This window comes from Aythya fuligula, chromosome Z (assembly GCF_009819795.1).
Source record: "Aythya fuligula isolate bAytFul2 chromosome Z, bAytFul2.pri, whole genome shotgun sequence".
Lineage (NCBI taxonomy): Eukaryota > Metazoa > Chordata > Aves > Anseriformes > Anatidae > Aythya > Aythya fuligula.
In genome coordinates, this window is record NC_045593.1 from 13344867 (window position 1) to 13357921 (window position 13055).

General features: G+C 32.5%; 1 protein-coding gene across 1 annotated transcript in view; it reads right to left on the reverse strand.

Annotated features, from left to right (window-relative positions):
* CPLANE1 (ciliogenesis and planar polarity effector 1) overlaps positions 1-13055 on the reverse strand; it is a 58372-nt gene that overhangs the window by 15885 nt on the left and 29432 nt on the right. Inside the window, exons 27-39 of the mRNA XM_032206281.1 lie at positions 12260-12423; positions 10694-10830; positions 10073-10140; positions 9018-9100; positions 7483-7551; positions 6127-6319; positions 5250-5537; positions 4303-5058; positions 3565-3731; positions 2440-2566; positions 1440-1494; positions 590-694; positions 126-218 (exon numbers count right to left, since the gene is read on the reverse strand). Of these exons, the coding sequence (XP_032062172.1) occupies positions 126-218; positions 590-694; positions 1440-1494; positions 2440-2566; positions 3565-3731; positions 4303-5058; positions 5250-5537; positions 6127-6319; positions 7483-7551; positions 9018-9100; positions 10073-10140; positions 10694-10830; positions 12260-12423 (2305 nt within the window). The remainder of the gene's footprint in view (positions 1-125; positions 219-589; positions 695-1439; positions 1495-2439; positions 2567-3564; positions 3732-4302; positions 5059-5249; positions 5538-6126; positions 6320-7482; positions 7552-9017; positions 9101-10072; positions 10141-10693; positions 10831-12259; positions 12424-13055) is intronic.

The following is a 13055-nucleotide window of genomic DNA, read 5'->3' on the forward strand; positions in this document are numbered from 1 at the left end:
GGGATAAATTAGAATCTTATCAATACCCTGCATTAAGCTAAATCCTATAAAAAACATGTTAAGATGGTAATATTTTTATAGACTTCCACAGCAACAAATTAAATAGACAAAACCTGAAGCCACACCTGGCATGGGAACAGACGCGGTTGACTCATTTTTTCGAACTTCAGAAACCTCAATTCCAGCACTGATTCCAACATCCTTATATGTTTTGAGCACTTGATAGGGAAAGAAAACAAAATGCATGAATCTAAGGAAGGACACTTACGGCATCATTTGAACTTAATTTCTGATTTACCAGCTCATGATGAAAGGAAAGCTGGGGCGAAGAGGTAGGGAAGCGATTTCAGTCAAATGTGAAACACTGCCTAAAACATATTTAGATAAAGGCCATTTAAAAAGGAACTCTCAGAAAAAGTCACAGCAGAAGTGACTTACAGAAAGCATGTGGAGTCTCTTATACAATTGCATTAGTAACATTTTTATTTATAACTATTTTAGCTAATATTGTTATTTACATTCCAATATCTTATAGTTTAATACATTTTTTTGGTAACAAAACGTTAAAGTCCACATAGGTAGCAATTACCTGGATGAGTATTTGTACTTGCATCGTGAGTTTCTGATGGCTTTTTTTTTGTAGAAGCCATGTAATGTAGCTCTGTTGGAGTAGTAATTGCTTCCTCCAGTTTGTCTAAAATGCAGTAAAACAAAATAGTTGCCTATTAGTGCGTTAATTAGAAATCTATAAAAGCAATGATTACTCTTTCCTAAAGTCCATTGTTTATAGGCATAAATAAAACATTACCACTTATTTTCAAGAAAACTTAAAATACTTCTAGAATCTTCAGGAGAATTATTCTGAGATTACACATAGGAAATGTAGTGATAAGACAAGGAAGAAAGGTTTTGAGCTAAAGAGGGTAGATTTAGATTAGACATTAGGAAGAAATTCTTCACTTAGAGGGTGGTGAGGTACCAGAACAGGTTGCCCAGAGAAGCTATGGATGCCCCATCCCTGGAGATGCTCAAGGCCAGGTTGGATGGGGCTTTGGGCAACCTGTTCTGGTGGGAGGTGTCTGTGTCCATTTTGGGGTGTGTGTGTTAAACTAAATGATCTTTTATGTCCCTTCCAACCAAAGCCATTCTGTGATTCTGTACTTGGTATTAATCTTAAATTTACCCTCTTTTCTCTCTACACCAGTTCCCTAAAACTGACTAACCCAAAAGACAACTGAGTATCTATTGTGTACCTTGAAAAGATTTCCTAGTTTTCTTGGGAAAGAACCCATAAATACACAATGTAGCTTGTATTTCTAAAGACTACACAGTCTGACTTACTAATATTGTATCAATATAGAAATTTTCTTTGAAATCTAACAAACTTCTGTTCCTTGATTTTTGTAAGCTCTCAAAGTATTACAAGTATTTATACTTGCCTACTGAAATGAAAACATTATCTTGAAGGTGAGAGGTAGATTTTGCTTCTTGATCCTAATAAAAGGAGAAAAAGAATTAACTTAAAAAATAGTTCCTGTCCCAATTAAAGGTTTTCTTGATCCTGTTAATTTTCCAATATACCTCCCCTGAGTAATGATTTTAATAAAATCATTGTAGCATACTTTTCTTACCCTCTTTTTTTTTTCTTCTGATACATTCCTTTTTAGTGGAATTAAAGAATATGCAAATTTCATTACCATATATACCTTTGGGGTGATCTGCAGTAATTGTGAGGTGACAGTAATATAAATTCCTCATTCTTCTTTGAGCATATGCTATCTCTGCTGTATCATAATTAACATCTCCTAGCCCTGGGGATGCTCTCCAGTTGCTGTGCTAAACAGAGAAGTCTTAAAGAAGGAATGTTATAAATGAGAAATAAAGCTTACTGTTCTGGGTACTGAAAAGCCTGGCTTTAAATCTGGTACTGGCAAGGATAACCCTCAAACATACTAAAACATATTAAAAAAAGCTAGGTAAACAAACAGAAATGCATAAATCAAAATCCAGCTTGAGGAAGGGTTTTCTCTTCTCAGTGGCTTGGCTAAGACAGAAATGAGAATTCTTACTCCCCATCTTGACTCTTCTATTCTCATCATTTAGCCTCACGTGAAAACAGTGGTGCCTGGAATATCTCTCCTGGAAGTACTACTATGCTATTTTTTTTTTTTTTTTTCAGTTAGAGTTTGTGTGTATATTTAATTTTAAATGTCAAAATAACCTAGGGAAGCTCATGTCCTAGGAAAAACAAAAACAACCTTGGAATACTTTTTCCATCATAAATGTGCTATTTACAGGAAATACAAAAGAAAAATGTATACTGTTTCTAGGGGAAAGCCTGAAAGAAATATACATGATTGTTTTAGTTTAGTTTGCTTCGTCTTTATTTTCTGTTAATATTTGAATGGAAAAAGGCAAAGAAAAAACGTTTTTCTATACCCCAGTCTCTGATTCAACAACCATCACTGTATCATTAATACTGATAATGGAGTCATCTGGATGGAAGGACACAGTTGGTTTCTTCTTTTCCTCCTCTTTCATTTGTTTTTCATCACGCCTCTTTTGTCTGCCAACATATTAATTACAAATAAAAATAAGAACCACACTGTAATAATAGGACTGTCTGTAATTTTCTAAGAAATATTACTAGTTAGAAATACACACTGAAATAAAGGTGGAGAAGATAAATACTACTGCTGCACAGAGTTCAAAGTATGACTTTCCCTATGAGAAATGTACCTGAAATCATTGCAAGAACTCAAAAATATTCAACAGTTAGACCAATATCTGTTAATGGTGTTTTAAGCTATTAATATCAAATATTACACACTGGATAATACTAAGTACCTACATTTTGTGAATAATAATAATAAAAAATCATTATGAAACAAAACGTCTGTAAGGAAACTCTAAAAAATATTCCAGCAAGAAACAAACCTCTGTTATCACTCAAACTATCTAATGAACTCTTTTACTTAAAAAGTTGCAATTCTCTTTGATATCTGATGAGTAGATTATAAGACAACTGTAGCCTTAAGAATTTCAACTGATAATATCAATTATTCTAAACTGCAGCTGCAGTTACCTATGTATTGCTTGTTTTTCACCTTAGTGTGAAACATTCACCTTAGAGTCTGTTTCCAACTACCAGAGTTAAAAGCATCATAATCAGAAGCAACCATTCTGTTCTAGATGCAGTGATGCCATTAACTCTTTCAGGGAGGGCACAGATCTGTGAAATGTGTGGTATCTATTGACGTTATAAAAAAAGTGAACAGTGAGTTACATGCAACTTAAACTAACTGTTTTAATTGCTTGTGAAATCAATTAACAAAGTATAAATCAAGTTTCAAATTCATGAATAATGGAGCTTGTAGAACAAAATAAAATATCCCTTCAGCTGGAATTTTCCTGGCCACCGTCTGGAGTCATAATCGGAGCCTATATGTTAATTTTTATTAAAATAGTATAACCCTTTCCTTCTTGAAGATTATAACTAACAATAATGATACACAATACAGACAGTCTTTCAAAATTAAGAACCACTTTAAAAGTTTAGCTTGCCTTTTTCTACTGTTCTGCACATCTCTTGGTTGAAATGGCTCAATATCAGTTTTTAGTAACTGGATAGGTTCGGTTTGGCCCTTTCCATTGAATGTACTGGTCAAAGTATGATGGTGGTGGCGCTGCTCAAATGCAATGACATCTTGAAGTGGAATGAGTTTTGGCACCTGGAAGTGTTCAGAGAGATACGCAAAAATGAAACAATGATAAAGGAATCAGGGAGAAGCCTGGTTATCCTGAATGAATGGAACAGGTTCTGTTTGAGATTTTGGTTATACAAATACAACACAATTTATGGAGTGAAAATACGATGTTAACAGAACCAGAGCTAACATGTACATGTGTAAACTATTTCCAGAAAGTAACCTAAAAGACATAAATTTTCTCCACAGCTTGTATTTCACTAATATTTCCATTGCTAATGTCTCTGGTTGAGGACGAAGGTAAGAAGTATGCAAGGAGGACAAAGACTGAAGAAGCAGATTTCAAGGAAAAGCATTTATGTTCAGATGGAATGGTGAGTGTATGAGATTCTGTCAGAACAACATCTTTCAAAATATCAAGTTCTCAATATCTGTTCGACAAGGTTTTCTTCCCAAGCCGTTTAACATTATGTTTCTGACTGTACAAAAGAACTGACATAATCTGGAAACATTAACTTATTTCTGATGAATTAGAAACCATTAAATTGAAAAAGTTGACCTGCAACTTAGAAAAATGTATTATTAAATCCAGTACCTTCTTTTTTTGAAGTAAATTGGCATGAAGCAGTGATATTCCCGTATGCTGGAATGCTTCTCTGCACTCAGTCTCCTTTGTAACTATAGATTTAACAGGTATTAAAGCAGATGTGATTGGCTGTCCTATAACTGGTGGAAGTCTAGATACTGGGTCAAGCTGCAAGTGCAGTAGTGGAATACCTGCCAGGTTCTGGGTGATCAGTCTATTATTGCCCACTTTTACATTACCAGAGAACTGCTGCTGGTATGATACTTCTTGCTGTTCTTCATACTGATTTGTATTTAGGTGTTTGGGAGGTGGCTTACGCACAGTTTCTGCCCACCTTTTCTCTTCCTCATGTATTTGCCTTGGGATCTCAGGGTCAGATCTACTCATACTTAAATGTGCTGTTGACTTGTTCTTTCTTGATGTGCATGATGACTGATGGTTCCATAAAGAATCTGATGAATTCCAAGCTTCTCGTGGTGTTCGGGGTGGTCTATCAAAAGCTGATGACATCTCTAGTGGATATAAAAGTGCTGGCTTGGAACAATAACCTGATTTAAGTTTAAGCAAAGGAAATCCATTTGAGTAATTCAGGGTTTTTGCAATAGGTATAAGCCTGGGTGTTTTCTGAACATCTGAGGAAGGCGCTAGGAGATGAACTTGTTTAACAGGGGTTGAAGAATGCAAATCTCGAGATGGTGGAATAAATCCTGTCTCTTTGCTGTGGCTTTCTAGCCGGCTTGAAGAAACATACATATCCAGATGATTCTAAAAGTAAAGAAATAAGCATTTAAAAGTACCCCAAAATAGCGGTCATGTATTAAACATGGAAAGAAATGGTATATATATTTCTTTTTTGTCTACTGCAATCACTACAAAAAGATTTAGTAATTTAACAGGACATATAACATATCAGATATACAGAACTGTCTTCATAAATGACGCACTGATGTACTTACTCTTACATTGCCATTGTTGCTTTCATCTCTTAAACTGTTCCTTGGTTGAAAATCTGAGCTCTTTTCATCAGATTTTCCTTTATCTTCTTGAGTGGGCAGTTCAGTTTTTAGACAAGCGTTAGGAGAGCATGAAGGTCTTCCAGAGCCATTGCCTTTTGCCCTGTCTGCAGTCTGGTTTCCTTCCAGGTGAACAGATTGATGCTGTTGTAAAATTTGTTGCAAATTTGGCAGGTTGGCACAGGATGACTGGACTATTTGCATTAAACTCATGAAGTTGATTTGCTGTAGCTGGATAGACACACACACACACAAAATTAACACTAAAAAAAAAACCACTTTAACAAGGATATTGGCAAAAATAACACCTTAATACTATGTTCTAACTGTTCACTATTTTGTTAATAGAGGTGTCAAAATAAACAATATTCCTAAGTTTCAATGATGATTCATTCATATGACAGTTTATTGAACAGAACTATACCTGCCACAGAAAAGTTATGCTAAACCAAGACAAATTCCTTCACTTCTTTTCTGAAGTTTAGGTTAATATAAGTTTACATGGAATTTGAATGTGCTAACAAAAACAAATTTCTAGCACAGGCACATTATTGCAGTTTCAGGATCTTCCCTAACCTATGCAATTATGTGAACTAGAAAACATTCTGAGCTTTATTATTATATTACTAACTTTCTTGAGTCAAAAACAAACAAATAAAAAAGTAAGTCTCACGTTTTCACAGTAGCTACCTAGAACTGGAAATCTTTCTTTTTTTTTTTCTTTTTTTTTTAAGGAACAAATACCTTAAAACAGTAACTGTCCCCATTGTTTAATAAAATTTTATACTGTGAACACCATTTCCAGTATTTAGATGCTCACCTGAACTAACTTAAACATTTCATCTTGGAGCATTTGCCTGACAGTTTCTGATGTGTTTTGTTTCTCTTCTGTAGGGAGTTCTTTCTTGATGTCTTGCTTTTTTGCACAAACTGAAGTATTGGAGACAACACTTGATGTACTTGACATACCAGTCAGAGAAGGCTGACTGTGACTTACAGAAACCTCTACATTACTAAAGAACAGAACAAAAAGAACAAAACTGTTAGAAACATTCATAGTTCAGAAACTATGCTAGGTTTTCTTAAATCAATCCAGAACATTTAAAAAAAAAACAACATTATTTTTCTAAAGCATAATTAATTTATAGTAAAGAATATAACAATTAATACTGCACAACCTTCGTTAGAGAGCACATACAACTTTTTTTTCCTAATGCTTCCTAATATAATGAGAGAAAAACAGTAGTAAAGACATAAGATTTACCTGATTCTTAGTCACAGGGTTATCTGAAACGTTAACTTTGCTAGAGATACAGGCAGAAAACAATACTGTGACAGAAAATGGGTCTGTTAATCATAAAACCAAAAAGGTGAGAGAAAATGGAGAAGGATGTTATTAACCAAAATGTGAGAAATGGCAGATCTACTTTCATTTAAATGATTAAATGTGCTTTTATCTATCCGAAATTAAAACCAACAACAAAATCGCAGATAAGAAAACAATTAAAATAGCATGCACTAGATGATACAATATAGTTAGTTTTCCAATTACTCACAGAGATAATTAGATCTTATAGAAGGTAAAGACTAAAGTAGATGAAGTACTTAAATGAAGTAGAGAGGGTTAGGATTTACATGACATTAAAAGAAACTGAGAGGCTTCTTCTATATCATCAGAATTTAACCCACAACACAACTCTCTGCCTTCTCAACTATCTCAAATGCTGACATTGGTAGGGGTACTCTCACGACTGAACAAGATGGTATCCAAGAATATTAAAAAATAAAACCAACGTGTAAAGCAATTTACAGTTTTGTAATTTATAAAGCAAAAGAAGTAATATTGAAAAGGTTTTGGATATGTAATAGGTATGAAAAGGCACAGGAAATGTCTTCTTTTGGAAGACTATCAGAATATATAACCATAGGATGAAATCCTGAAGTTGGAGAAAGCTATTTAATTTTTAAAAAAAAGTCATGAAAAACTTAAAATGGAAATGAGACTAGAGACAGAAAAGAGAGTACAAAGGGATGCGTACATCTGATCTTCCTGTACTTGGTACTAGATTGCAGGAATAAATATTTTGTAATCAAATCTACATGCGTTACTTGAGGCTGAAAATTTAATAGGCATTGTCTATTATTTACTGTATAAAACATTATAGGTTTATCTTACCCAGGAACTTGTGAATCTTGTTCTAAAAAGAATGATTTAGAAATGGTGCTAGTAGCTACCTCAGTTGTGCTAAAAGAAATTAAAAAAAAAAGAAGTATAAAAAGTATTATAAATACTACAATAATGTGCTGCTTATTTTCATTTCATATACATATACTTTTGTATATATACATATGCTTATAAAATAAATAAATAAATATAAATATATAGAAATATACCTGTAAGCCATGATCAGAGCTATACTGAACTGAATTGCTTCGAATACTGCATTATGCTGCAATTTGAGCTGGCAAATATTGACATTCATGCTTTGTCTCCCTAGCAATCAGAAACTGACTCAAACAAAAGCACTGAAAAAGTTCTGGCTGTTCACACAAACAGCAGGCAAAAAAACAGGTTGATCTGAATTGACAAAAGAAGAGAAAATCCAATTTAAGCAATACTGTTAATATAATTACAACCTGTATTCCTAAAACAGAAAGGCCAGCATCATAAGAAACCTTTGAGAAGCATCTTATGTGCAGTTATTTTTGAAATTGTATTCTCAGATCTCTAAAGTTAGGCCATTTTATTGTTCTTAACAACCATTACATACAGAGTAGTATTGATTTATATGACATTATAAGTAAGTTTTTAAAAATATTAAGACTGCCAGGCACTGTATATCAGAGACAAAGGTTTCATTATTATAAACAAATTTGGTGGATTTATAAAGAAAGATACTCAAAATAATAAAAACAGGTAGATATTTTTCCCTCATTAAATGAAAAAATCCCCAAACACCAATATTTCTCATGATAAACAAAAAAATCTTGTGCCTATAGAAGGCTTCTTCCCTTCAGAGAAATCAAACTAGGTAGTAAACAACTCAAACGGATATGACAGTCAAATTTATCAGGTGTTCCCATAATTTTATGTACATTATGTTTCAAATGTAGATGCATTTTAAAATTTATATGTAGCTTACATGAAATTTAAAAAAGGCCAAAATGATACAAATTTCTTGAGTTTTTCAGTTATGCAAAATGTCTCCCTCCCTCTCTCAAGAGCTAATGTGCTTATCATCCACAACCATTTTATCTCACCTTTTCCTTCCTAGATACCAATCTCTCTCTCTTCTAAATTGTGTAACAATTTAACTGTTAAATTTCTTAGAATAAACAGCAGTGTTTAATCCAAAGATGCTGCTCCTACTTTGGAGACAAAAAAACCTGAAGGCTTTTTCAGCTATTTTTTCCAGCTATTTTCCAGTTATGTACTTTGTCCAGAAATAAAATACCACTCCTTCCCACAAATCATGCCTCTATTACTTGTTCATTACCAAACTAACCACTCATCCACCCAGCACTTTGTTTATGTGAAATGCCTGTGTATGTGGAATAGTACATAACTGAGTGTTTTTTTCAGGTTATGACTTTGTTACTATAAGGAACATGAACCCATGAAGACTTAACTGAATTTGACAATTAACAAAACTACTTTAAATTTTTTAAACAAAGTTAAAAGGGAAATAGTTAAAAAAAAAAATCTCTCACGCATTATGTTCAGCCTTTCCTTCCTTTGCTTTTTCCACCTTTTGATCATCCTGTAGACTATCTACATCTGAAATGGAGACCTGCTGGAATATAAAAAGATACATCTGAACATGTCAATTTTTATATTCCCCCTTCTGAGTAGATGATTTCTTATTTTATTAGCCTAAGGCAAAACCATTTTGATTACTCAGCCACTACAGCTCAGAAATATGGAGATATCCTCATGATTCATGCAAAAAAAATTTCCAAGTCAGTATTATGAGTTTTTATTTTCAAATTCACATCCACATATAGCACTGTGGAAATAAAGTCTGATAATCTTGCACCTCCTAACTAAGAATGAAAATGGGTAAACAACCCTTATATATGCAAACTATTCATAAACTAAGAAATTGAAATCTAGAGTACTTCCAGAGACTATGCTTATGCTGTTGCAATTCACATGTCAACATAGTAGTCTCTAGCCTATTTCAAAGACTAGAGAATTATGACTGAAGATGATGCATGAGAACAAGGCTTATTTACAGATCTAAACTGAGTTTTCAGACATCAGCAAACAAAACACACACATTTATACATTTAATTTAAAAGCAGGCAGGCAAGCAAACAAGTCACAGAGCTTTTATTTAGTCACCCTGTAACAGCTTCAAAGTCAGTACACATTTTTAAAGAAAAAAGTTGTTACTACAGCTAGCTATGGTAAAGATAATACACATAAAATTCTATAAACCAGAAGACTTTTGTTTTGAGTTTTGTATGTATGTAAAATTGTATATATTAATATGTAGTGTTACACATATATAATTATATATCTGTTTATGTAGGCATACACACATTTAGTATTACAAGCATGGAATCAGTTTTTAAAAGTGCTTACAGCAGATATTGTTTTACTACTGTTTAATTACTTGTGACTTATTGATTTAGTTAGGGAAATTTTTCACTGATTCCAAATCCTTTAGGCCTGTGATTTTTTAAATCTATCAAGGAATTCAGGGTATTTTGAGAAGAGTATTTGTATTAATTTGGTTCCTCTATGCAAGATGGTAACTTGCCTTTCCAGGTTTGATCCTGACAGAGCTATTGGAGCTCTTTGGAGTTTCATACGGCTCCTCAAAGAACTCTATAAAATAAACAAATTATTCTAAATTAGATAACTACATGACATAGAGCATTGTTTTGTCATTTCTGTCAGCTGCTTACATTACTCCACTTGAGAGATCACTCAGCAAATTCAAAAGTTGTGCTATGACTACTGATCATGTGTCAGGAAAAAAAAAAAAGAAAAAAAAGCTTAGTTCCCTGGTAGGAATATGATAAATTTAACTTCTGCTTCTTAAACGATTTTCATATCATATTTTATATATGTTGTCATGGATATTTTGGAATGAAAGTAAATGAGAGAATTAAATATTTTTATATATCCAATTTCTGTAGTAAAAATAAGTTACATAGCGCAAAACTGATCAGAAAAAGTATTGAGAAAAATCATATAAAATTTAGTTATAGAACTGAATATATTGAAATTGAAATTATTGAATAATAATTTCAATAGAACAATGAAAATATATTTCCATTTCTGTTTAAATAAACTGAAGGATATATCATCATACTTGGGAAAAACTAACTGTTTTATATGTAAGACTATAGTAAAAGGATATAGCATAAAAACAAACCTTCACTTTCTGATGTTATATCTAACTCCTCCTGAACAAATGGTTCCACTTCATTAAGATCTTCAGTCAAATGAGGTAGAGAATAATTCCCACAATTAATTTCCTTCTTATCAAAATGTTTTGATTTTGTAGACATTCTGGTAATTGAAATTTAAAAAGGTATTTAAAAATAAAAATAAATTCAGTATTTGTGTTAGTTTAAGTATACTGTCCATCTCAGATTGTAGCCTCGGCTGTAAAATAAACGCTGTTGTCATATTATGAATTTTCATATAAACTTTCTCTGGTAATTTCACTTAAACCAAGATTAATATTACTTTTTGTAATGGCTAAAGTATTTTACTGACATTAAGGCCACAATCTTTCGAAGGGCTTCAGAAAAATGTAAACACCACATATGATCTACCAAAAAAGAAAATGGAAATTATAAACTGCATCATGACTTCAAAATCATCTGGCTAAGAATACATATACCTCCCTCACAGAAACTTCCTTTATTAAAAAATTGTCATAGAAGACACAAAACAATGTCTATAAATACTAGTAACAAAGATCTTTAAATTTCTTTAGCGCAGCAGAAGATGAAGATACATGTCAGAAAGGCCTTCAGGTTATGGAATCTCCATCTTCAGAAGTATTTAAGATATTTACAAATAAAATATTTACTGCCTTTTCCATCTATTTTCCTGACATATGTATATGAACACAGCTAGGTTACAGATCCCAGATCTGTAGGGTTAAAAAAAAAAACAGATCCCAGGGTTTAAAAAAAAAAACAAAAAAACAACAAAACAAACCTCCTTCCCCTGCAAAAAAAAAAACAACTAACATATCAATTATATCAGAAGTGCAGATCCCATTTCTACATCACTAAGTGTATAAACAATTCAATCCATATTCAAGAGCCACTTCCTTTGCTATGTAGAGGTATGCCTAGACACAGAGTTTACTCTTCTGTATCTCAAGCATAAAGTTACATTCATAATGTAATCTTCATTACAGAAGTCCTATAAAAAGTGAAGTCTTATAACAGCTATGTGACAATATTAAAGACAGTGCTGGTATTGCTAATAGTGTTTAAAGAGAAAACTTAAAATTTTTTCTGATGATTATGAAAAGTAAGAGGAACACAGAATAGAATCACCAAAATCTTTTAGATCTCATTAATATTTTGCATTACAAATTTGGTCATTTTTTTTTGAGAACTGACACAAATACATGATATTATGAAGCATAAAAATTTGGATTCTCTTTTACAAAATTGATAACATATCGCAGTATAGAAGACAACTCCTTAATGTTTCCAGTTGAATTTGTAACTTACACACACATAAAATACGTTATACGTTAATTATATATAATAATTAATGATAATACTTTAGGAATAACTTCTAGCAATATAATAGACTACCTGCAGCTATTAAATGATATTCATGTAAATTTGAGTTTACGCTCAATATTTAAAAAACATATAACATGTAATAACAGTACAACTTTTCATATTGATATGTTGATTAGCTGGGGAATTACATCCAACTAGAATTCTTAGGTTAAAAATAAAATTACCCCAAACTGGTTTCACAAAGGTCATCATAGGCTTGTACATTCTGGACATCAAGTGGAGGATCAGCCAGTACAGAAGAGCCTTCATCCACACTACTTTCCTTCTCTGTACTAGGCTGGGCTTCTGATAGAGATGCAAATTCTTCCAGACATTGACTAGTTTGACTCTATTGAAAACAGTAAAAATTCACTAGTTTTAGGAAAGAAAGATAAGTGATACTTTAAACAAACACACCAAAATGTATGTCATATAGTATATTTCTGTTTAACTTCATGTTGTTATCACTATTACATAGCTAAGAAATTCTTGATTTACAGCTGCCTGTAGAACCCAAGCTTTGCCCCTTTTTGCATTAAGTAAAGCAATGGTCCTCTGAACTATCTAAAGGAATCATAAAATAACGTACATGTACGTTTCATGATTCCTTTGTTACTGATGCTATGGGACAATTAAATATACACTATATAAAGATACATAATTTTTGGCTTTAGCACCAGTAATACTAACCTACTTTAAATTCTTATCACTGTAAGGCAGTATAACTATGTATGATAGAAGCACGCACAAAATTTTGGTAGTAAGATATAAGTAAAATACACATGGTACTTGTAAGAAAACAAAATAGAAACTAAACACAAGGCAGAATGTCTTTCAATGTATGAGAAGAGCCTTCTCAAAGAAACCCCACAGCCCTCTCCCCACTTTCATGTAGCTTTAATTAAAGAATGTAATGTATGAAATAAATAGTATAAAAAAAGTAACATTGTATCTGGTTGCTCTGGCAAATCAATTACGTAT